This window comes from Plectropomus leopardus, chromosome 23 (genome assembly GCF_026936395.1).
Source record: "Plectropomus leopardus strain MGB_pleo_1.0 chromosome 23, ASM2693639v1, whole genome shotgun sequence".
Classification (NCBI taxonomy): Eukaryota; Metazoa; Chordata; class Actinopteri; order Perciformes; family Serranidae; genus Plectropomus; species Plectropomus leopardus.
Window position 1 is genome coordinate 22,758,700 of NC_142198.1, and position 24,538 is coordinate 22,783,237.

At 37.3% G+C, this 24,538-nt stretch overlaps 4 protein-coding genes across 9 annotated transcripts; 3 read left to right on the forward strand and 1 right to left on the reverse strand.

Moving 5' to 3' along the window:
• Window positions 1–249: 249 nt before the first annotated feature.
• LOC121938216 (uncharacterized) lies at window positions 250–5,914 on the reverse strand. 2 transcript variants are annotated; one of them, XM_088073519.1, is made up of 7 exons: window positions 5,730–5,914; window positions 4,186–4,363; window positions 2,471–2,731; window positions 1,789–2,031; window positions 1,520–1,672; window positions 743–808; window positions 250–529 (listed from the first exon to the last, which is right to left on the reverse strand). In XM_088073519.1, exons 2-7 carry the CDS (start codon window positions 4,214–4,216, stop codon window positions 420–422), a joined length of 864 nt encoding a protein of 287 aa, XP_087929645.1. In that variant the 5' UTR covers window positions 4,217–4,363; window positions 5,730–5,914; the 3' UTR covers window positions 250–419. The 2 variants fall into 2 exon arrangements, with proteins under 2 accessions (XP_087929645.1, XP_087929644.1); XM_088073518.1 differs by having other exon boundaries at window positions 1,520–1,675.
• A 418-nt stretch (window positions 5,915–6,332) lies between these two features.
• On the forward strand, window positions 6,333–10,791 carry LOC121965124 (low affinity immunoglobulin gamma Fc region receptor II-like). 2 transcript variants are annotated; one of them, XM_088073539.1, is made up of 5 exons: window positions 6,333–6,861; window positions 7,617–7,877; window positions 8,661–8,909; window positions 9,703–9,768; window positions 10,514–10,791. In XM_088073539.1, the coding sequence occupies exons 1-5, from the start codon at window positions 6,831–6,833 to the stop codon at window positions 10,645–10,647; spliced, it is 741 nt and encodes a 246-aa protein (XP_087929665.1). In that variant the 5' UTR covers window positions 6,333–6,830; the 3' UTR covers window positions 10,648–10,791. The 2 variants fall into 2 exon arrangements, with proteins under 2 accessions (XP_087929665.1, XP_087929666.1); XM_088073540.1 differs by having other exon boundaries at window positions 7,629–7,877.
• Window positions 10,792–18,444: 7,653 nt separating this feature from the next.
• LOC121962491 (C-type isolectin Sp-CL4-like) lies at window positions 18,445–20,567 on the forward strand. Its single transcript, XM_042512749.2, has 5 exons — window positions 18,445–18,616; window positions 18,707–18,834; window positions 18,917–19,054; window positions 19,534–19,636; window positions 20,414–20,567. Exons 1-5 carry the CDS (start codon window positions 18,559–18,561, stop codon window positions 20,479–20,481), a joined length of 495 nt encoding a protein of 164 aa, XP_042368683.2. The 5' UTR covers window positions 18,445–18,558; the 3' UTR covers window positions 20,482–20,567.
• Window positions 20,568–21,686: 1,119 nt separating this feature from the next.
• LOC148185771 (uncharacterized) lies at window positions 21,687–24,510 on the forward strand. Of its 4 annotated transcripts, none has more exons than XM_088073559.1 (4): window positions 21,700–21,842; window positions 22,022–22,101; window positions 22,641–22,787; window positions 22,954–24,510. In XM_088073559.1, exons 2-4 carry the CDS (start codon window positions 22,080–22,082, stop codon window positions 23,313–23,315), a joined length of 531 nt encoding a protein of 176 aa, XP_087929685.1. In that variant the 5' UTR covers window positions 21,700–21,842; window positions 22,022–22,079; the 3' UTR covers window positions 23,316–24,510. The 4 variants fall into 4 exon arrangements, with proteins under 4 accessions (XP_087929684.1, XP_087929685.1, XP_087929686.1 ...); XM_088073560.1 differs by having other exon boundaries at window positions 21,705–21,842; window positions 22,052–22,101; XM_088073561.1 differs by having other exon boundaries at window positions 21,728–21,842; window positions 22,071–22,101.
• Window positions 24,511–24,538: the final 28 nt, after the last annotated feature.

Here is a 24,538-nt window from a genome sequence, read left to right on the forward strand (position 1 = left end):
AGCTTTCTGCAAAAAAACACTTTTTTAAAATCGTTTTTCCCCCCTTTTCACTTATTTCTTGCAATTCGCAAGACATTTTCTGCCAAGTTGCCAGCAGCTGAAACAGTTATATTGCACATATCTTTGTTCTAACCTTTTTTAAATATTTTTTTGTCACTTAAAAACCCATAGGCTCACATGTTTGGAAGTGAGTGACTGATCTTTGTTAAAAAATAATAATAATAAATAAAAAAAAAATCGACAAAAAGATAAAGTTGGAATTTTTTTATTTTTATTTCTAAAAGGTCTCTGCCTGCGGTCTTATGTTTTTTTGTGCCACAATTTTAGCATCAACAGTCAAAATTACAGTCAGTCAGTTATGGTCTCCACACCAATCGTAATTAGCAGAGCTGGACTAATGTTAAAAAATGAAGTCAGTCTCAGGCTTTGTAAGTCCACACGGGGCTCAGAGCAGATTTACATTTTACAGTGTGAGGTTTGTATTCAGCCACAGACGACAGCGCACAGGAGCGCCTCCTCAGTGGATCACCTGCAAAACAAAGAAAGTACATTAACAGAAAAAGAGACAGCATGTATTTTTAAATATGTATATATCTCATATATAAACTTATCAGGCTAAATAAACAGATTTAAAAAAAATTAGTTTTTGTGTTTGTGGTTTGTGTGCTGAGTTTGTGTATGTGTGTATGTGTGTGTGTATGTGTGTGTGTGTGTGTGTGTGTGTGTGTGTGTGTGTTTTTACCTTTTTGGCTGAGCTTCAGCGTGCCGGACACATTAGTGTACAACACAACTGAAGGGTTGATTTCACCTGCAGCACAAAACGTGTAACTGTTACTAGCTGGGTTTAAAAATGACAAATTATAAATAAATAATATATCAAATAAATAATGATAAAAAAAGTCCTAATTTTTTGATGGTCTCATCTATTTGTTCCATTTCTGAAGGGTTTCAGAAAAATCTCAAAACATAAAAAATAGACTTTTAATTTGTTTTCCAATGATTTACTCACAACATCTCCATTGACACAAACCTGCAATTTAAAAGGTCCACTGTGCAGGATTTAGAGAAATATCCCAACAAGCGGGGAACAAGTTATTTTAAAAAATGTTCCCAGAACATTACATGAGAACAAAAGAAGAACGTTTTCAAAGCAACAATCAGAAAATTGAGGACTGAGATTTTTCTTTTCAGGTGAAAATGTAACGTGATTTGATATATTCACAATAATTAAAAAATAATTTAATGTTTAAATAGAGAATGTTGCCTGAACTTTAAGAGGAACGTTCTGGAAACATGAAGAAAACTTCCCCCCCAAAAAATTGCTCAAACAGTAAGTGGTTGCATTGCTCTCAGAAGGTTTTTCGAACCAAAATTTGGAAGCCGGGATATTCGATCTGCTCGAGTCTGGTGTTGTTAATTTTTTGTGGCACTTGTTCTGAATCTTCCACTTTTCAAATGTCAAACTTACAGTTTACCTTGACAGAGGAATGTTATCGCGTCGACATGAAAACAGGCTGACCTTTGTGGCTCCTCCAGAGGCAGAGCAGCATCACACAGACCAGCGAGACCAGCGAGAGGCAGCCGCCCACCACAGGAAGTAGAATGCGTGTGATGGGGGAGTCAGGCGGCGAGTCAGCAGGTGGCGAGTCAGCAGGCGGCGAGTCAGGACGACCTGCTTCAAAACGAAAATACCACAGTTTGGCCTCAAAGCAAACAAACTAATGATTCTGTGTGTGCAGGCGCTGCAGAAATCTGTGAACTGGCTCTGATTTAACCCGTTCCTCTCACCGGAGACAGTCAGCCAGCTGTCCGGAGAGTCTGTTCCGGAGACGCTGCACTTGTAGAGTCCTTCATCAGATTTCGAAACTCTGCGGAGGGTCATGTTTCCTGTAGAGCTGCTCCCGATGAGGACGCCGTCTTTATAGAAGACAGCGGCGAGATTAGAGGACGTCTTCTTGGTTCTGCAGCTCAGAGTGACGGCGTCCCCCTCCGTCACAGGAAGGAAAGGACTGTCCAGGATCACTGGACCAGCTGAGGGACACAAACACAAGGAGACAGTTTGCTGATTTATCTCCCTGATCTCTTCAGATGACCCCAATAGAGGTTTTGGAGCAACATATGCTGCCATCCAGACTACGTCCTTTTTCAAAGACGTCCCCGCTTATTCCAGCGAGACAACAGTCAGGTTTTCATTAAAGTTTTGCTCAAAACTCAAAAAGAACTTGCAAAATGACCCTTAAAGTTGTGCTACAAGTCCCCACTCTGCATGTCACCACGATCATTGATAAGAAACACTTTGTGCCTGTGTAATGCGTCATTTGAAACATACAAAAAAAACCCCAAAAAACAGAAGCGTTGAAATACAGTTTGGTATTCTTACAGTTTAAATGTTTTTGGTGGCTTTATTAACTGTGTTACATCAGCGATGGACACACACTCTGTCCGCTGTTGTCGTTTCGTTTAAACCCACCGGTCACAGTGACGTTGATCACGTTGCTGCACCCTCCTGCTGCAGACTCACACCAGTACACTCCAGAGTTAAATGTGTAAATGTCATCGATGAAGCAGAGGGATCCGTTGATATTATTCCAGGATATGAAGCATTCTTCTGTTTTTTGAGATGTGGTCCTCTTGATTGTCCAGTCAGAGGAGTTTCTCTGAGACTCACAGCTCAGAGAGACCGACTCGTACTGGAAGAACTGGGATCTGTTGGGAACGACTCTCAGAGCCGCTGCAAGAAACACACAGATTTTCAGTGTAAAAGCACCGACAGAAAACTTTGCATGAGTCAACAAGCAGGAAAACGTGACTGATGTGTGAACGCTGAGCAAGCGGCACTTTCTTGCTTCCTTATTTCAGTACAGATGTTTTTTTTTTTTTTAGAACAAAAAGCGAGTCGATCAAGCTGCTCGAGGCTTCCTGTCTCTGCAACCTTCATGAAAAAAAAACACACCCAGATCCAGATATATGAGCTGTAAAACACTTTTTTATTCTAGTTCCTTTTACATTGATAATATTTAATAAACTCAAGTCCACGTCACATAAATATTCTCGAAGATGGTTTCTGTTATTTTAAGTAGTTCTGGTAACCCTGATGTTTGTTTGAACATTCGTATTTGTGATAAGTTTGGTTTTAACCCCTTAAAATCTGAGTAAATTGGTTTTATTTCTATCAAAAAGAAGAAAGGAGAGCAATGTGCAAATTTATCAGGATAATTACCTAAAAATGAGTTTTTAAAAAACGTGCTTCCAAATTATAATACATTATTTTACATATGAAATCATAAGTATAAATAAAGTTTTTTTAAAAAATATACAATCACAAGATAATCAAATAGCTGCCGATTCATTTTCTGTCAACTCATCAATTAATTAATCACAGAACAAAGTATTTAATTTTGCACATCGTGATCTTTTTTACTGTGACATAAACTCAACATGATGTCATCACAGACCAGGCTTTGCTCATGATTTATTTCAAGGACAAATAAGACACATTCATGGGGAAAAAATAAAAACAAAATAGGGAAAACGTTTTATTTACAATTATCATAATTACATATTAAATATTATGTTACAGAATTTTTTAAATCATTGTAGGCACATTTTTTTTCAGGTAATTTTCATGTTTGTTTGTTTTTCTTAAAAAATCTCTTTTATTTTATTATATTTTAATAATCATCAGATAATTCTCTTGTACATTTTACGAAGTTCTTCTGCCTTTTTTGTGTGTTTTATTTACATTATTTAATTTAATTTAATTTTTTATTATTTTATCAGGTAATTTTCTTGTACATTTTCCTAATTTCTTGCTTTTTTAACTTTCTTTTTCACTTGTTATTTATTTATTTATGGACATATTTATTCATATATTGTAATTATCAGGCACTTTTACTTGTACTTGTACTTTTTAGCAATTACTTGCTAATTTCGGGATGTTTTTTGTTGTTGTTCATTGCCTTTTAGCCATATTTTTGAAGATTTCTAAATCAGAGCAATTGGGTTTCAAAGGGTTAAAACAATGAACACATGAATGCATCCATAATTGTAGTTCAATAACTTATACTGTTATGCAATAAAATATAATACTGGCCGCTTTTCACAATATGGTGTTAACACAAATCCAAATTATATACACACACACACACACACACACACACACTCACACACTCGCGCAGTACTTACCTATGACGGTGCACAGCGTCGTGACCTCCATGCTGCCGGGCCGTTTATCGACTGACAGCGTGGCATCCTGTGAGGCAGAATCACACCTCCGACTGTGAGGCCACAGCTTCCTGCTGTACTCGGAAAGTCCAGGTAACAAAGTTTGCAGGTGTCAGCGGTGCACCAAAAATGTCGACATCTGCAAAACATCACCATTACCAACAAATAACCGTTAGAAAATGTGCGATAAAGTATTTTTTGTCGATTTGCAGGCAGCGGAAACAAGTACTACACTCAATTATTTACGTATCAAGCAGTGCAACATTATCATTTTTAGATGAAAAAACAAAAAATGACTTATTTTCAATATGCTTTTTTTGTGTGTCCCTATGGGTTACACTTTTCATTCTTTATTTTTTGATAACTGTGTGTGTGTTCATGCATATGTCCTGGATGTAGTTCAGATCGTGTATTTGAGTGTAATCAGTGAATTTGCAGCTCAGCTCCTACAATAAGTCTAAAATACACTGTGGAAACTAAATAGTTACATTCAGACTGTTCAGGTCCAAAAATGCTCCATTGAAACCCATTCAAACTGACATTTTTGATCCCACAGCCATCAGAGCAGAAAAACAGGACTTGTATTATTTCTGGGTGTCATTCTGGGCTTTTGACTCTGAATTTGTCATTTTGACTATTTTCCACCTGATGAGGTCATTTTGACCATATTTGGCATATGGAGGAAATACATGCTGTTTCCACTAGGTGACCTGTCACAGTCAATGTAGCTGCTGATCACTGACATATCCCAGACTGTCAGCAGCTACACTCACACACTGACATATCCCAGACTGTCAGCAGCTACACTCACACACTGACATATCCCAGACTGTCAGCAGCTACACTCACACACTGCCATATCCCAGACTGTCAGCAGCTACACTCACACACTGCCATATCCCAGACTGTCAGCAGCTACACTCACACACTGACAGATCCCAGACTGTCAGCAGCTACACTCACACACTGACATATCCCAGACTGTCAGCAGCTACACTCACACACTGAGCAATAATTCATTTTTTGTTTCTTATTTCTTTCTTCTTTTTTTCATCTAAAAATACAGTGACACCACGACAAAGATTTAGCATTTAAAGTGAACTTTGTGGTGATTTTCTCTTACACTTTTTAACTTTGCACTTTTCTCAGCTCTTTAAATGTGGTCGCCTTCTTGCCTGTAACAGGAATCAGTTAAGTCATTTAATCTGAGAGGCTCAATTAAAACTGTACATGAAAAAACACCTGTGAAAATATATTGTTTTAGTGTTTGTGTTAGTTTACTTTTAATGTGCTATTTACAGAATAGATTTGAAGTTTATATACTGTCTAACCCCTTTACACGTGCTGCTTTTGTTCACCTGACAGCATATTATAATAAGAATATCACTGAGATCAGTGATATTTTTCATGTTTTGCTGCCATCCTGAGGACAAAATGTGACAATACTTAAAAACCACACGATCAGAAAGTCAAACTGTGATTCAGTTTAATTTAAAATCTCTCACCTGAATGGGCACAAAGTGCAAACTGCGAGTGCAGAAGCACACAGGAGCAGGCGCAGCAGGCGCAGCAGGCGCAGCAGGCGCAGATGTCTGCAGGACATCAGGAGACAGAAGCTTGAAGGCTGAGACACAAACTGTGACAGTTTTGGTGGAAATGTTTGGTGAGGGCCTCAGGAGGAAGTGGGTGGACCAGGAGGGACAGGAGGGGACGTGTGAGGACCTCTGGTGGACAAATGGAGACTGCAGGAAGGCAACGTGCAACTTAACCCTTTGAAACCCTGAGTATTTTTCTCTTAAACAATGTAAGAAGGTGTCAAAGTTAACAAGAAATAAGGGTAAAATAATGAGCACAAAAAATCAACAAGAAATTAGTAAAAAGGTTTCAAGAAATTACCTGAACTATGTAAACCCCGAAAAAAAAAAACAGAATGGACCTTTAAGTGCTTAAATAATGTAAAAAAATAATGAGAGTTATAATTGAGTTTTCTGGCAATTATTCCCATTTTTTAATATGAAATTATATTTTGGGGGTCCTTTTTTGGTCACCTCGTAGAGTTTTGAGGGACATTTCTTGCCAAGGTCCCCACTCTGTTTTTTCCCCCTTTTTATTTTATGTATTTATTGAGATTTTCTCAGATGTAAAGCTTCAAATGTCTGTTAAAGGGGTCTAAAAGCAGAACAAGAAAACTGATGCCGAAAAGAGGTGATGCTCACGTAAGCGTGTGAAGGTCTAAAGACGATAATAAGAACCGAGATCACGTGATGTTTTTTCATGTCGTAATATACCAACATGTTCAACCTTTAATGGACAATTTAGAGGTTTAATGTTAAAATGAGACAAAAAAAAGTTTTTTTATCAGTCAGAAATCATCTCAGTAAACATTTTCCATCATTCTGTGTCTATTATGTGAAATAATGAAAATGAATTGCTTCATCATGTTATGAAATGCACGTCTGAGACAGGTGTGCAGATAAAGATAGATGTGTGTGTGGTTTCAGACTAACACACTTTCTCACGCAATGAACACGTCGATAAAACCACGCATCAGATATTATTAACCGTCTGTGTGCTGCTGCGTCTGCTGTGACAGTCAGCAGGACAGGATGGAGCTCGCAGGTTTCCTCCTCACACTCTGTGAGTAATTTCTACTTTTCTTACAGGTCTGATAGCAGACGTTTTTGGGTTTTTTTCTTATGCAGGAACAAATTCAACCTGTTAGAAACGTTACTCATCAGCTGTATATCCAAAATTCCCCTCACTGTCCCTGTGAGGTCATTCCTCTGAGAACTCTAACAAAAAAAAATTAATTTACTCATTAAAATGAAGATATGTTAATGGGATATTAAGAGTATAATTAACCCTTTGAAATCTGAGCAAGTTAGCCTGATTTCTGTCCAAAACATGGGGGGAAGAAATAATGGAAAAGTACAAGGAAATTGCCTAAAAATTGTTATGTTTCCCTAACTTTTAAAAAATAATTTTGCAAAAATAAGAAATAAAACATAAATATAACAACAAACAAGTAAACAACATGGGAAAAACTTTTCAAATAATAATCTATCATCTATAATAATAACTACATTTATTTATTGAACTTTTTTTGTCTGCTAATTAAAAGGACATTTCCTTGTAACTATGACTCATTTCATGCTCAGTTTGAGCGGCATTTATTACAAACTTGCTGAATCCTTTTTATTATGTTCTTAAAAGAAATCAGACAAATTTGCTTTTAAAGGGTCCTTTTATGTTATCGATGCACAAAACTAATTTAAATTCCTTTATTTAGTTTGTTTTTGTTGTGATTAAAAGACAGCTGAAGGTTGAGATGTTTTAAATTCATGTTTCCGTGGTCAGACTCTGACAGCAGCTGTTTTGTTTGTCTTCTGCAGCATCCCTCACAGTCTGTCCCAACAGATCTCAGTTCTTTAAGTACGAGTCTTTCTCTCTGAGCTGTGATGGCGGCAGGAAGTCGTCTGGGTGGAGAGTGATGGCCAAAACGGTCCGAGGGGTCTCCGAGTGCGGGCGTGACCGGGGCCACGTGCAGGCGTCCACCTGCCTCATCAATGAAGCGTACCAGTGGAACAGCGGGGAGTACTGGTGTGAGTCCACATCCGGAGAGAGAAGTCCAGCTGCCAACATCATCGTCACCGGTTAGTTCATCCAAAAATGTCATGTCAATGTCATTTCCTGTGACGGCTTCACAATAAAAGCCACCCCGGGTTTTGCCAGTTGAATGCTTTTAATGTGGAGCAGCAGCAGTTGAAAAAGTTGGAAAAGAGCGACACGTTCTCATCCAGATGCATCACATGCTGCCGCTTTCCAGTGGTCGTTTTGCTCTAGATATCCTCCTGTGTCTTGGGGATGCCGCTGATGTCAACTCATGCACGTGATGCCATGAGTGGTTAGAATCGGGGGAGGAGGCACAAAAGTGTAAAAAAACACATCATGCTCCTTATTTTACATTTTTACCAGCAGCGTCTCAATCTGGCGCCGCCCAGTAGCGTATGATGCAGACAGGAGCAGCGTATTATGCAGATGGGACAGGTTCCATTTAGCTGCTTTCTCAACTGACCACGCTGGCTCAGCAGGTGTCGCCTCGCCATCGGGTGGTCTATAAAACAATACGAACGGTTTTGTCTAGCCGTGTTCTCAACTGCTGCGGCGTATCATGCACACGCAAAAGGTGCTTTTTGATGTCTGCATCTCACGCCGAAAGCATTGCAAAAGCAACAGAATTGAAAAAAGAAAAAGTTAAAAAGCGTTCTTAACCATTGGTAAAAAAAAAAAAAACTTTTAGTAGAAAAATTTGGAAAGTTTGGAGCCCAGGTAAACAAACAAATGAATGACTAAAGAAATAAATGAAAGTAAGACTTCTGCAAAGGCGAACAATCTGTGGAAACCTTCTCCTTAAAAACCTTTAAATGCTTCTGAAGACAGTGACGTGATCCTGGAGAGTCCCGTGGTTCCTGTGATGGAGGGCGAATCGGTGACTCTGCGCTGCTCAACCCAAAGCAACTCGTCCGACCTGCGAGCCAGCATCTTCAGGAGGAAGGGGTCTCTGGTGGGCGCAGCGATCACGGGGCAGATGATCATCCCTGCGGCCTCCAGGTCGGATGAAGGCCTCTACATGTGCACGATCCCGGAGGTCGGGGCGTCGGCGAAGAGCTGGCTCGCCGTCAGAGGTGAGCTGGAGCCGCAAACAGCGCAGAGAAAACACATTTTAAGCTTTTAATTCTACGGTTTACGATGAGCTCATGATGCATGTGATCTCTGATGATACAGGAAGTCGAAAAAATGAGACTTGACCCTGATTAACCCTTTAAAACCTGGACCAGTTTTGTTGTCACGCTTTCACAAGCGATTTCTTTGAAAACATGGGGAAAACACAAAAAAAGGCAGAAAATGCACACTATATTTTTGGTTTTCACTTTTTAAAAAAAATGTATATATTTTTTTTTTTTTACTTTTGCTTATTTTCAGGTAATTTTTTTTTTGGGGGGGGGGGTAATGAGCAACTTGACAAAAGAAAAAAAAAAGCCAAGCCAAAGTACAACAATGACTTGAAAAGATAGTTATTATCCCAAAAAGGGACAAAATAACACAAAAAAAACTTATAAATAATTACAAAACTGGCCTGTATTTTTATAATTCTATTAATTATCTGTTTATCTATCTATCTAAAAATATATTAGTTTTAGACTTAAATTACATTTTTTGGGGGGGGGTTGTTCTTTTTTAGTTGCTTATTTCCAGGTAATTTTCCTGTAACTTTTTATTTCTGATTCAATGCTTACTTTGTGCTGTTTCTTCATGAGTTGCTCATAGCTTTATTTGCTCAGGTTTCAAAGGGTTAAGCAGCAGAATCAGAGAGAAAAAGATTTATTCACAAGCTCGTCTTAAAGTGTTTCATACTTTCACTTTTCTGGAGAGACTGCTTCGACATTTTAGACAGACACAACTTGTGGTTTTGCACAGAAGGAGCCACAGAGAGCGAAGTCGCACGTCGACCGGCTGACGGCTTTACTGGAAATGTGACAGAGGGTGAGCTCCCCGCTTTAAAACACACAGGCAGCCCACTTCCTGTCTCATGTGGCATTTTTGTTGCAGATAATGTCAGAAAGACCCACCCCCTCTTTCTAGGTAAAAGTGCACATTTGTTGTGATCATCAGGCAGAACAAATCATTTTTACTGTTTTTTTCCACAGTTCTTTATGACTTCAGAAATTGTTTCCAAGATGGAAACAAAACATTAAAAAATACAGAATATTATACATTATTTGTTTGATTTATATCGTCACATTTTCATCTTTGAAACAACAGAAAAAAAACTAAATATTATTACATATATAAAATTATGTTACAGAATTATTATATTTTTTAAGCATTTTTCCAAAGTCATTTTTTTCTTTGAAAAAATGTTTTTTTTCATTTATCTTTTTAGTTATTTCCATTTTTTTCTAATTTCAATGAGAAGAAAGTATATTATATATAAATGAACAAGAAATACTAACACCTTAGAAGAAAGTGTGAAAGTGTGATATTAGGCTAGTTTTCCAAAAAGTTAAGAAAAAAATAAAGATTATTTGGAAAAGGAAAGTACAGTTTATTTATTTTGTTTTAAATATGCTAAAGTTTTCTTTTTTTGGGGGGGTAAGTCATATTTTCAGCAGACTGAGTCACCGATAGAAAACAGCTTTGAACGGATGTATTTTATCGTACTTCAGTCTTATTTGTCCGTCAGACTTTCCCCTGTCCGTTTCATCAGCTGGTGTTTTACCTCCTGCAGGTCCCGTCCTCTCCGTCTTCAGACTCACGTGTCACCTGGTGGTCGGAGCTCCGTACCTGCTGTCCACCGTCTTACTGGGACTCATCTGCAGAGACAGAGCGAAAGAAACCAGACTGACAATTGTCAATATTTAATTGGTTATCTGATTAAAGATTAACTTTAGAATCTGTAGTGTTTGAGCACAGTGGATATTTTTACGACCGACTGGTGACGCTTTATTTTAGCATTTACATTATAGTGCAGAAGAAGGTAGAAAGTAGAAAAAAATGTCCATAAAATGCAAAAAAAAAAAAAAAAGTGAAAAGTGGCATAAAATTATTTAAAAATTAGCTAAGATTATTAGATATTATCCAAAAAAGGAGAAAAATCTATAAAAAAAAAAAAGAATATATATATATATATATATATATATATATATATACACACGTCTGCATATTACGCCCCCGGTGTCCTTCTGCGTCTGCTGTTGACGTTTCAGGATGCCACAACTTTCTGTCCTCAAAAGACGTGGATTGTTTTGCTTTTTCTTTAACCTAACAGATATTTGGGGGATGAAAAGGTGTTAATTATTTTGGTTTTTAAGTCGATGAAGATGATGCTGATGAAGATGATACTGATGGTGATGATGATGATGATGATGATGATGATGATGATGATGGTGATGATGAAGATGATGCTGATGATGATGATGATGATGATGATGATGATGATGATGATGATGATGATGATGATGATGAAGATGATGCTGATGATGATGATGATGATGATGATGATGAAGATGATGCTGATGATGATGATGATGATGATGATGATGAAGATGATGCTGATGATGATGATGATGATGATGATGATGATGATGAAGATGATGCTGATGATGATGATGAGTGTGTTAGAGTGATTTGTTTCAGTTTTGTTCCATCTGAGGATCAGTAAATAAACTTGTAGTACATTTACATACATATTTTAGACAGTATTTACCATAATACTGATAACTGTGTACTTTATACAGTAAAGTCAGATGAAAAATGAGCATTTACGTGTCTGATAGGATGGAGCCACCGTCTCTGAACACCTCCACCCTTTTATTTTGTCAGTTTAAAGATGAACTGCTGGTTAAATTCCCACATATATAAATAGTGTGATGAGGAACGAGAACCTGGGGGTTGAAAGTATCACTGTGTTTGCATCACAACTGTAGTTTTCTGCTGCTGAAACCAAACGTCTGGCTTCACGCGGGTGGAAACAACCGTGAGAAACTTCTGATGAGGTCAACAGGAAGTTTAGTGAGTGAGAGACACAATCAAGGAGCCCACAGCCTTTCCCTCAGCGCGCGACGCTCATAACACTCCCCAGAGTCAGTCGACTGGCTGGAGGTTATTTTATCAACTCACTAATTATTCAATTTAAAATTCAAAGATATATTTTTGATTTAATTTTTTTCAAATTTTCAGATCGTCAGGATGGTTTACTGGACGTTCAGAGCTTTGCTTTTTTATCTGACTGTGATGTTCCTTCTTTTAATACTCTCTCCTGCAGGTAATGTCCACAGTTTTTACAATTTTCTGTTGTTTCTATTCCCTTATTTTCATTTATTTTTTATTTTTATTTATTTTTTAATTTTTATTTTATTTTATCTAATTTTTTCTATCTTGTCAAATTTTATTTTATTTGTATTTCTTTACTCATCAGCCAATACCCCGAAAAATTTGTATGTGTTGGTGAGGAAATGAAGATATTTGCTTCATTTCTTCAACTTTTTTGCTTTGATGCTTTCTTTCACAGCTCTGAAGCGTAATTCACATTGTTTTATCAGCTTTTTAAAACACGACTTTTATTTAATTCGATGTTTTTTATCTTATCACACGTTTTGTCTCGTGGTCGTTTTCCACATCTTCAAAAGTACGCGTCCAGCTCACATAGAAGAGAATACTTCTCCAAATATTCAGCTTTTAAGAAGAAAAGAGAAGTAAGTAACACATCTGACCGCAGATATTTTGCAAGTATTACCGGCAGTGGAAGAAGTATTTTTATCGGATTTTTTGGGATGAATGTTGTCTTCTTCCTGCTGTAGACGTTTTGGGCTCATGTGGCGTCAAATAATGGCGGACAGAGATTGTGGCAACATTTGATTGGTTCAGGCAAAAGGCGGGAAATAGACGGAGAATCGTGAATGAACGAAGCCAGACTGAACTTATTCGGAGCCTTATTTGGCTAAAATTGAGACTGTATGCTTCCGGTTTTTCCTTCACTGGTCAGTCATGAGATTTTGGGCTATTTTGCTTTGGTAAATTTCTTTATTTACACTAGAAAAAAAAGGAAAATGTCTCGAATACACATTAAGATTAACTTAACTTCAGATTTTTTTTCAGGAAAGTCATGCATAAAGTACATTTTGAGTTGGATATTGATTTATTTGCATATTTAACAAATTTTTTTTTTTTTTTACTATTTCCCCGAAGAACCTTATTTTTGTTATAAAATGTATGAAATTTCACACTACATGGGCTATTTATAAAGTATTTTCTCAAAATGAGTTTTTACCCTCAAACTTAGCTGGTTTTATTCCTATCTATAAGTTTTTTTGTTTATATATTATTAATAGCCAGATTTATGGAGCATTTTAAAAATAAAAATAAAAAATAATGATTTTATATATATATATATATATAAATAGAAATATGAGTCTGTGTGTGTGTGTGTGTGTATAAAGCATTCTCAATTAAGTATTTATTTTTATTATATTTATAATTTATTATTATTAGCAATAATTATTGTTTTCCATGTATTTATGAAATTATTTTATTCATTTATTTAATCTTTATTTTGTCTTGCTTTTCTCTGTTTGTCTTTAGGAGTGAGATGTGTATTTTGTATATTGATGTGCAATTTTTTCTGCACTTTTTTAAGCAAAACATTAATAAAAGTATTAACCGAACTAATATAAAGTGTGATCACATAGACATGATTAACTCGTTTGTGAGGCTTAGTCCAGTTATGATCATCTTTAAAATATATACACGTTCAAACACATAATGACCCAGTCATGTGAGTCACCTGCAAACATTCAACATCAACAGATGAGCGGACGCATGCTTTTCCCTGGATGGGGAGAAGATGAAAAACTGTCACCCGAAATGTAAATAAAGCTGTCAGACAAATGTAGAGCAGTAAAAAGTACAATATTCACCACTGAGATGTGGTGAAGTTAAAGTATAGAGTTGCACAAAGTGGAAAAAGTGGAAAAAGTGGATACCACTCAACACGTAGAGCACTGGGGTTTGTAGCTGATGTCAAATAACAAAAAAGACTTTTCACATTGAGGAACTGTGTTTCTCTCACAGGTCGGTCTCAGGTCGTTGCTCCCTTTTATCCAACAGAGGCTGACGACCTTTTGCCAAAACACAGGAATCCTGCCGACGCTGTGCTCCTGTCCTTCCATCGGTCTGGACCTAACCCGATGGACTTTTCAATGACAAGCTCCCCAGTGGAAGTTTCTGAAGACGGCTCATATTATTTCAACAGGGGGTCAGCCTTCCTGCTGGTAAGAAAAAATATGATGAAGTGTGCAAAACACTTTGCTGCACAAATTTGTTGCATAAATATAACATACTTCAGTTTGCTTGGTGTTGTGCAACAAAATGACGAACATAGACAACCAAAAACATTTAAGTGTGCATCAAAAGAAATTTGAATTTCATAAGGCTTAGTTATATTTCTACATAATTACTGTTTTTTGTTTATTCATTTCAGATTATTGTATCCCGCATGGCACTCATGTTCATGTGAGCCGTCTGGTGGCTGCAACCTCCAAGTCTGAAATGTGACGCCAAAAAAAAGTGCCTTTAACTGCATTCTTGCTAATGACCATCAGGGGGCGACTCTGAAAAAAGAGGTCAGACTGTGGAAAATATAAGAAAATGACCATATTTCTCACTTGATCTATTACCTCAGTAAACATTTTCCTTATAGATTACTGCAAGAATGAGTCCTAAAACCTAGAAATAAGTTCACATTTTCCCTTGTCTTTAAGTCAATGTTTTCTTTGTTTTTTTGGGTTTTTTTGGAAGCCTGAAATAAGGTCTGTGGTTGATACAAGCTAAAGAGACTTTAACATTTTGCTCCGCGACATAACACTGTTTGACACTGTTTTACTTCTGGTGATACGAACTCGTCGTCACGATGGCTACGTCCACTTTGTTTACACAGTCTAATTGGGGTGGCCGCTAATCGAAAGGTTGGCGGTTTTGATTTCCAGCTCTTCCAACCAAACCCTGGATTGCTGCAGATGGCGTTTCCATCGGTGTGTTAATCCATGTGAGTGGCTGTAGGTTTTGTTTCAACATTGAAGAGAACACTTGTGACATTGGGGGTTAAAGGGCTCATTCCTCAGAAACATTTGAGCATTTAACACAATTTAAATTTTTTTTGCACAAATTTTTGCCTTTTCTGCATCAGTTTGTGGTGTAAATGTTCATAATTGTCAAACTGGAAAATGCAAACAACTGCTACTTTGTTGCAATACTTAGAGCCTTCCTCCACCCCAAATCTACACCTCTGTTGTACTGTATGATCTACACTGTAGATGTGACGCACATCTGTCTGACAGTCAAAACTACATGAAGGCATTTGATTGTGTTTTTTAGTGAAAAAACAACAAGAAAACCTCTTTATTGATGATGAAATTGCTTTATATTGTGTTTGACTAATTAGTGATTAGTGTTTTCTGTTTGATGATGAGACAGTTTGATACAACAGCATTGCTCCATCGCTTCAGTTAATAAAAATTTCAGTCTTTGCAATCGATTATCTCTTTAAATGATTTATGAGGGCTACAGTCAAATAAAGAATAAAGAATAAAGGGCATCTTGTCAATATTCTGAAACAGTTGAATGCCTCCCAACGGGGCCCTCTGCTGTCCGAATTTATAAAAAGATTATTGGCCTCAGTCTCTTTTTTTTTTTTTTTTGATGATTCACCAAACTCATATCTCTCCTTGTGAGCCAAGATCATCCTAAAAACCACTTTTAATTCATTAAGTTTGACAGACTTTATAACAGTTTTCCCTATAAGTGGTTCTTGATGTTTACGCTAAATGAAATATTAAAAATCGAGATCATTTTTAACCCTCCTGTTGTGTTAATTTGTCATTATGGCGAGAATATTCCTGCGTGATCATGTTTAATCATCAAAAAGTTGTCACAAACCAAAAACATCCAAGTAAACATTGTTTGTACCTCATTCCTAACACAATTATTCAATCAATATAAAGTGCAAAGGTGTTATTCACTAAAATAACACATTAACACATTAACAATAACACATTCATTAAAATAAGCCTATGTGTTTAACCCCCTCCCCCAAAACAAACAAATGGTCTTAATTAGATATTTCTGATCCCAGTTACATTGCCGGGTCAACATGACTGGATAGTAGTTGACGATACTAATGAAGTTTCATACTGAAAAAAATGCTTTAAAATATTTTTACAGATTTTTTCAAATTTAAAAATGGCTCAAACTGATCTGCAACATAACAGGGGGGTTAATGGCTGCACCAAAATGTTCAGATGTCTTATATGTGTCAGGAGTCCATTGAAATAACCCCCCCCCCCCCAGTGTTGTCAAGGTAAACACTGTTTGTTGGTTCTCGTCACCGCTGAGGTGCTTCGAGCTCTGAAACGTCTCCTCTCTTGTGAAATGAGGATTTATAATGTTTGCTGAACAGTTTCCAGGCTGACTGCATCTATTTAACCACATCTCAGTTTGTCTCTGTGGCTGAACAAAGCACTGGAACGGCACAGGCAACGGTGGGCAACAGGAAAAGACGGAAATGAACTAAAAATAATTATTATAGAGGTAATATGCAGTGTGAATATGTTTATATCAATGTTCTCTCTTATTCTACGAGCTTAAGGTCAGACTTTCTTTTCATCATGTGTTTGTTTTTTGAAGTAAACAGTTGATGGCAACGCGGCGTGTCGTCAATAAATATTTCGTACCAATAAAGATGAAGGCCTCGTTTTTTTTATTATGTTGTCGGTAACGTTTCCACCTGACACTGTCTGCAGCGTATCCTGTGGACCTTCCACGTCTACTTATGACGTTTTAGGTATCCTTGTACGTCACCTGTTTACGCTCCCGGATGCCGTTTAGGTGATGTCAACAAATGCACGTGGTGTGATGACGCAGCACACCGTTACGTTTACACAACTTAAGTAAATGGCAACCAACAAGAACGCCGCAACGGTAAGAACTCGGCAGCAGAGTCACGAGTGCCCTCGGGCTTGTTATCACCTGACGCCGTCCTTTTCATTTCATGCATACGCGACTGGATGGATCCAAAAGATCCGAATCCAAAAGATCCGAATCCAAAAGATCCGAATCCAAAAGATCCGAATCCAAAAGATCTTAATGCAAACGATCCGAATCCAAAAGATGGCGTACAAGCGCCAAAGGCTCTGACGGAGCTGACATATTTGAAGGAGTAAGAACAGGTTGTACGAAATATGAAGACGGCTCCTTTTTCAGCCGCAGAGAGGACAGTTTGTCCTTAAGTTGCTGCTGTGTTTCTACCCTGAAGAGGGAACCTTTATTCAGCTGTGAAGGTGACTACAAATGTAGGGTTCGGTTTTTTAAAAGGCCGTAGTGTCTGCTGCTCCCTGCTGACAGTGAATGCAGCAAGGTCTGTGGGTGAAGTTATCTTTGGCACAAAATGTAGACATAATGACTGTCTGGAGGCGGATCATTCAGCTGCAAAAGGTGGATGTGGGCATTGGGATCTTATCTCTCGAATTATTGCAAACTATTTTTGCAGTTGTCACTTGCCGGCACAATTAATTTGCGTAAAAACACCTTTTCACATCACAACATGAACTGCAACTGTGTAAAAAAAGCTGCGGAAATCAGACATTTCAGGCTGCAACAACAATCGTGGAGACACTGGCGGGTAAAACAACCAGTTTTTTTTGTGCTCTTGGCTGTTTACTAAACGTCATCCATTTAATTATGTTTGCTCTGATGGACAAAAGCGTTAAAGTAAACATTTTAAGGACATGCTGCGTGTCCTCGGGGCTCAACCAAAAGGTTTAAAAAGAGCGAAGACCGAGCGTCCGACATTCAGACGGAGGAGGAACGACGGAGGTCACATCTGTGGTGAGTTTGTTTTTCTCTGACTGTTAGTGTCAGGACATCAGGACCAGACCGGACGGGGGTTTAGAAAACCAGATCAGACCAATTTAGAGATTTCCATAAGTAAGCTGATTTACCTCCAATAAAACACAAAAAAGAATATCGTGTTCAGCAAAATGATCCTTTGGATGGTCAGTAACAGTGGCAGAAAGTGGACTTTGGTTGAATTTAGGTTGTGACGTCAGGAATATGGAGGACAGATGACGTTAATAGTTTGTTGATTTTAAGTTGTGCTGCAACCAAAATCTAACATTTTCCAAGCATTTCATGCCAGCTTGACATAGAGACTTTGTTAGTTTGACCACCTTAGACCAGTAAACTTAAAGCTTACAAGCAAAATCCGGTGCCTAACAGGGTGGTGGGTGACCCTCAATCCATTTACTAAATCACTGTCCTAAAAAGGCCTAAAATGACAAATGTCTAAAAATCCAAGAAACGTCCTAAAATCCAAGAAGCATCCTTAAACACTAATAAAATATCCCTAAAATCAGAGCAATGTTATAAATTCTTAGAAATGTCCTGAAATCCTAGAAATGTCTTCAAATCCTAGAAATGTCCTAAGACTCTAGCAACACCCTAAAATCCTAAAAATGCTTTAAATTCTAGAATGACCAAAACAATTAGAAATGTCCTTCAACCCGGGGAATGTCCAAAGATCCTAGAAATGCCTTAAGATCCTTGAAATGTGTTAAAATCCAAGAAACATCCTAAATCCTACAAGAATCCTAAGTCCTACAAACATCCTGAAATCCTACAAACGTCCTAAAGTCCTAGAAATGTCCTAAATCCTAAAAACATGTTTGGGGCTGCTGTTGCAGATTCCTGCTGAGTCGTCCTGAGAGACCTGGTGAGCGAGTCATGAAGCCAGCTGTGGTCACCGCCGTGCTGCTGCTGGCGGTCCTGCTCCACGACACAAGTAAGATCAACGCAGTCACATATGTTTCTAAGATGAGAACAGGAACCAAAATTAAACATATTTCGGTATTAAATTCCTTGTTTAATACAGCTGCCATCACCATGGAGGACGTGTGTGAGCGCTTTCCAAAGAGACATTGCATCCGAGGATGGGAACGTCTCGACGAGGATCGCTGTATGAGAATCTTTTGGGCTAAAAGAGACTTTGACGGCGCCAAGGTGACACCAAAATTCAGACAGTTGACGTTTCCTCAGTCGTGATGAAAAACTGGTGAAGACTCAACTTTTTTTTCATATTCAGGAGTACTGCAGGAGATTCGGAGGCACCCTGCTGTCGCTTCACAACTCGGTTCAGATGCAGCGAGTGTCTTGTCTTGTTTGGCGCAGAAAGTTTTCGGACTCCAAAATTTGGATCGGAACCAGACAAAACTACAGAGGGGTAAGAAAGCGGCGCATGGAGGGGCTGGTGTTTGCAGGGTTAAATAGCTCGTGAATGCATCTCAATGTAGCGGTCAGTGATAATATCGCCATTGGCTTTGAACCAACCTGCTGATTTCTGCTGTTCTCTATATATTTTTTATTTATAATTTATTTTTTTAATTGACAAAGTTATCATGAACAAAACATCAACCTTGAATTGAAGTAGTTTCCTTTTTCATTAAATAAATATTAAATACATTGAAAAGCATTTATGTCTCCATCTGCTGGCAGGCCAACACAATAACTGTATAATATGATGTTGATTCCACTGCAGCAGAGATCTGATGATCAATATATCAGTATTGGTTATCAGACAAATGAGCTGTTATACGTCGGGATATCGGCAATAAAATCCAATATCGTGCATCCCTGATTTTGATTAATCTTCCTCCATGCTGCAGTATGGTCATAAGGTGCTCGTGAATTTTGTCTTTTCAGGGTCGGTTCCATAATGTCGATGGGACTCCTATGGACTACGCTAACTGGTACCCCGAGCAGAGAAGTTCACGATCGAGACACTGCGTTGAATCCAACTACAAGGGTAAGCAAAAGAAGTCTGCAGCGCCTCTTGTTGTGGCAACTAACGTGTCCGAGTGTGTTGTGACCTGTTAGTAGCTGCTACGGCCACAGGACTTCCTGTGCTTTGACTTCATGTCCAACTCGCTTTCAAACCAAGTCATCACATGTTGCTGCTTCGTCAGTCTACATATTACGCCAAAAGCATCCGGCTGCGTCTGCTGTTGACTTTCCATGACACCAGGATGTCAACACAAGTACATGGTGGGATTACGCTAAAAAAGCAAGTGATTATGTTTAAGCAACAAAAGCACATGGCAACCAACGCTGAGGCGTCAACAAAAGCACATGGCAACCAACGCTGGGACGTCAACAAAAGCACATGGCAACCAACGCTGGGACGTCAACAAAAGCACATGGCAACCAACGCTGGGACGTCAACAAAAGCACATGGCAACCAACGCTGGGACGTCAACAAAAGCACAACAACAACAAAGGCAAAAAAAGCGCTTGGTAGGAAAAAACATCACATTTAGACAGGAGGGAAACGCCCCTCAGCCTCCCATACAGGGACCTTCGTGCTCCTGAGACCAACAGCGTTTCCACCTAACACATTCCTTCAGAGTATCATGCGAATGCAACAGCTCCTGTCCAGCTGACACAAACCGGTGGCGTATCCAACAGCTTCAAAATGTGTCTTTTGGCATCGGGATCTACGAAATAAAGCTACAATATTTGAGGACTCTGGAACAGGAAAGAACATATTTGTCAAACTGATGTGTTGTGTGTTTGTTTTTTTCAGTGTGGGGCGCTTGGCGTAACACAGACTGCGATAAAGAGAAGCACTTTGTGTGCACCAGGATGCTGTGATGGTCATCAGCTGACGTCTCTGCTTCAGCCACCGCAAACATGAGCGTTTGTATTTAAAGCAATAAATACTCCAGAAAACCTCTCTGTGCTTGTTTCATTTCTGGTTATTAATGTAAAAGTAGAGCTGTTATGTTCTTTGAAATTAATAGCGACACCGTCGGGTTGGTATTTGACCGCAGTGAGTGATTATAAAAACAGCAGCGTCCTCAGACATTTGAAAACGCTTTTTTTTTCACTTTTAAAAAAAGGCGCAGATGACTTTAATTTTTTTTTAACTGTGTGCAAAAGATTTTTTTTTTTAAGTCACTTTCCAGGACTTTAAGGGCTCCATATTTATTTTGTTTTATTTTTTATTTCATTTTTATTCTTTTTTATTTTTCATTATTTGTTTATTAAATGAAAGAAATCTAGTTTTTTTTTTACAGAAAAATATCTAGATGTGATGTCAAACACCTGACTGAAAAATAACATGGAGTCAAAGTCAGTTAAAAAGTTAAATATCGTTTTTATGCGGTTAAAAAAAAAAAGGCTCTGCAGACAAATAGAAAACAAAACAGAAAATAATAAATAAATCATCAAAAATGCAGTATTAGAAATGGAGGAACAATCCACAACTTTAAACCATGCAAAATAATGTTCAAATTATTTTTTTTATAACTGTATGAAAAGATAAAACTGTCTGTGTCACTGTTACATCACCGACACGTCCTCTGTCCTTAATCAGGTCCGTTTTTTCTCCCTGTGAGACACATTTCCTGTAAGAAAAAACAAAAGCCACGAAATAGCAAAAATATGTTTATTCTAACAAGTTATTTGACCTCTTGTCTTTTTTTTTGTATTTTGTATTACACACACACACACACACACACACACACACACACACACACATACAAAAATCCAGAAAATACAAAGAAAACAAGCAGTTTTTAAACTATGAGATTTAGTTTTTTTTCAGACTTTTAAAGATGCTGCTCAAAATTGAAGTCACTAAATTAATCTTTATGATTACTTGAATTATCAGTCAATCAAAAAAATTATATTGCAGAAAAAAAAGACTTTTACCCAAAAGTTGAAGCATAAATTTGAGGTCATTTTAAAAAACTCGTGCCACTTTCTGCTTTCACCGAGCTGAACATTAACCGTCGCTGTGATTTATTGTCGGACAAAGTGCAAAAACATCTTTCAATCAATGCTGTGAGGACAGTAAAGGTGCCGAGACGGAGCAGCGGCAGACTGGAGACCAGGCGGACACACCTGTACCTGATTACCTGAGTGGGAGGACAAATTATTTTATTGGAGGACTTTGTCCCTGCAGATGTCTCCGCACTCTGAGGGAGACAACTTACTGACGCACACGACAGGTGAGCTGTTTTTTGTTTTTAGCGTTATATGGATATATTCTCTGATTTATTGTTATTTTTAAGGACATATTACATAAAAAAATACCACAATAGAGATTTGACTTCATGGTTGACAAACTGATTTTGATGATTGATATTTGTTTTTCTTATGTTTCTTCTCCCCCAAATTTCCTCTTTAGAAAATAACATTTTGTTACATTTTGAAACAGAAAACTGTTTCTTGTGCAGGACGGCAGTATGCTGCACGAGCTTTTCAAACGTGAGTACTTTCATTTAGTGTATTTTTTATTGTATTTTTCTGTCTCTGTAAAACTTAATCTGTTTTACATGTTTCCTTTATAACTTTTTAACAAAATGTCACGAGGAGACACCAAAGTCAAAAATTCTCTTTGTACAATAAGAGTTTTGATCAATTTTAAATTGATTTAACCCTTTGAACTCTGCAATAGAAAAGGTTCGCCGGTGCTTATGTTGGTATTGTCGCTTTTTGTTGGAGTATCTGTAGAAACAAGTAAAAAGGTTATAATAATAAAATTATTCTAATAACAATAATAAACTATATATATATATATATATATATATATATAATTAAATAAAAATAAAATATTATACAAATTATTATAAAGCACATGGATACAATAAGTCTGGAAATAAAATTGTCAGTAATAACTGGTTAGATTATTGTAATTGCATCATTAAGAATTATATAAAAATCTATTTTAATTTTTTAATTATTTTATCAAAAAAAGCCCAAAAATATATAAATTCAGTTTGAGAGTCCGGCTCTTTCTCCCTCAGGTGCTGCGTCCTCAGCTGAGGAGATAACAGCTAAGGTGAATCAAACCATTTTCATGTCTGAGTGTGCTCCCATGGCGGGGATTTTTGGCACGGCCGGCCTGTTGGTCGGCGGTTTGATTGTTGCGGTTGTCGTGTATAAATGTCAAAGTAAGTAAGAGCTTGTTGATGGTTACAATAAAAGATTTTTCACTGCAAAACGCCAACACAGTGTTCCCTTTGACGATATTAATGGTATTTTATTAGGTTTAATGTAATAATGTCTGCTGTTTAATGACACTGTCTTGGTGTGTTTCACATCTGTTCTTCACAAAAGGCGCTGATTTAAAGAGGAGAAATGCATCACTTGAAAGAGTGATTTTCAACCAGATGCAAGAACTGGAGACACAGAGAGATCAGCTGAAAGGAGAGGTGACGGAGGTGGAGAAAAGGAGAGAGGAGAACAGGAGGCAGCTTCAGAGAGTGGAGGAGGAAATGACAGAAAGAGAAAAGATGTTTGACAAACCAGAGGAATTATTGAAAGAAAAGGAAAACCTGCTGCAGGATCAGTGGAAACTGGACGAGACAAAGAGGAACAAAGAGCAAGAGATAATGAAAATAGAGAAACTGTTGGAGCCACTCGAGATACAGATGATTAAAACAAGCAGCAAAAGAGTTGTCGAGAGTTATAGCGATTAACAAAACAGACACGAGGGTGAGAGTCCGGCAGGTGTCATTTAAGCATCAGGAGGACACGCTCTCATCCTAACTCAAATATCGCCGCTCGCTTGGTGCTGTTCACATCTATATATCACTTTTCTGCTTTTAAACTTTTGAACTCTGAGCAAGTCGGTGTTTTGTTTTTGCAAAAATATGGGAAAAAAAGCAACTTGGTAAAAATATTCCAGAAATTGCAAGACACTAGTAGATTTATAAAATTACTTTTAAAAAGCTTACTTCATTTTTTCAAGCCCCTCCCCCAGGTCATTTTTATTTCAAATAAATTCACTGATTTATTGCGCAAATTTTCAGATAATCTCTTTGCACTTTTAATTTGTTTTTTTCTATTGTTTGGGTCATTTCTTTATCGTATATATTGCCTTTTCCCATGTTTTTGAAAGAAATCAAGCCATTCACTCAGGATTGCAAGTAAACTTAGAAAATGATTTTCTAAAATCTAGGGAAAATGTCTTGGGAAAAAGAAATCTAATTGTCATAGTTTCATATGTGAATAAAGGTTTCAGAATTATTCAAATTTTTTTTTAGCACGGCCTGCCCGATTTTCTTTCTTTTTTTATTTTAGGTTTTGAAATAAAGTAATTTATTGTACACATTTTCAGGTAATTTTTAATAATAATTATTTTTATTGTTATTATTTTTGAGTCATTTTTTCTTTTGTTGCTCATTGCCTTTTTTCCATGTTTTTGAAAGAAATCAAGCCATTTTGCTAAGGTTTCAAAGGGTTGAATGCATTATGTGTTTTCAAAAATACACTTGAATTTTCACACAGAATTCACAGTTTCTGCTTGTTAGACTCAAACAGTCTTTTGCAAAATAAACTAAAAACGTTTTCAAAACACCTGTTTTTTTATGCTGATTTCCTTTGAGCAACAGAAGCACATAGCTACGGTGATTTTTTGGTCCAGTGTGAAATGGCAATTTATAATTATTATTACTGCGTGCAGCTAAAAGGTCAATAATGACAGAACTGTGATGGATATAATAGAATTAAGTAGATTACAGTTAGTGTATGTAAAAATATGTGTGAGGATAAGATTTTCATATTTGTATTTTTTAAGATTTCAAAGACAGTTGAATTGCTTTGGGATTTGTATTTGGATGAATTTGCTGTTATTGTAGATATTTTGAAAATCAAAATAAACTAATCTCAAAAGATTTTGTGGTTTTCTTTTTCTTCTGTG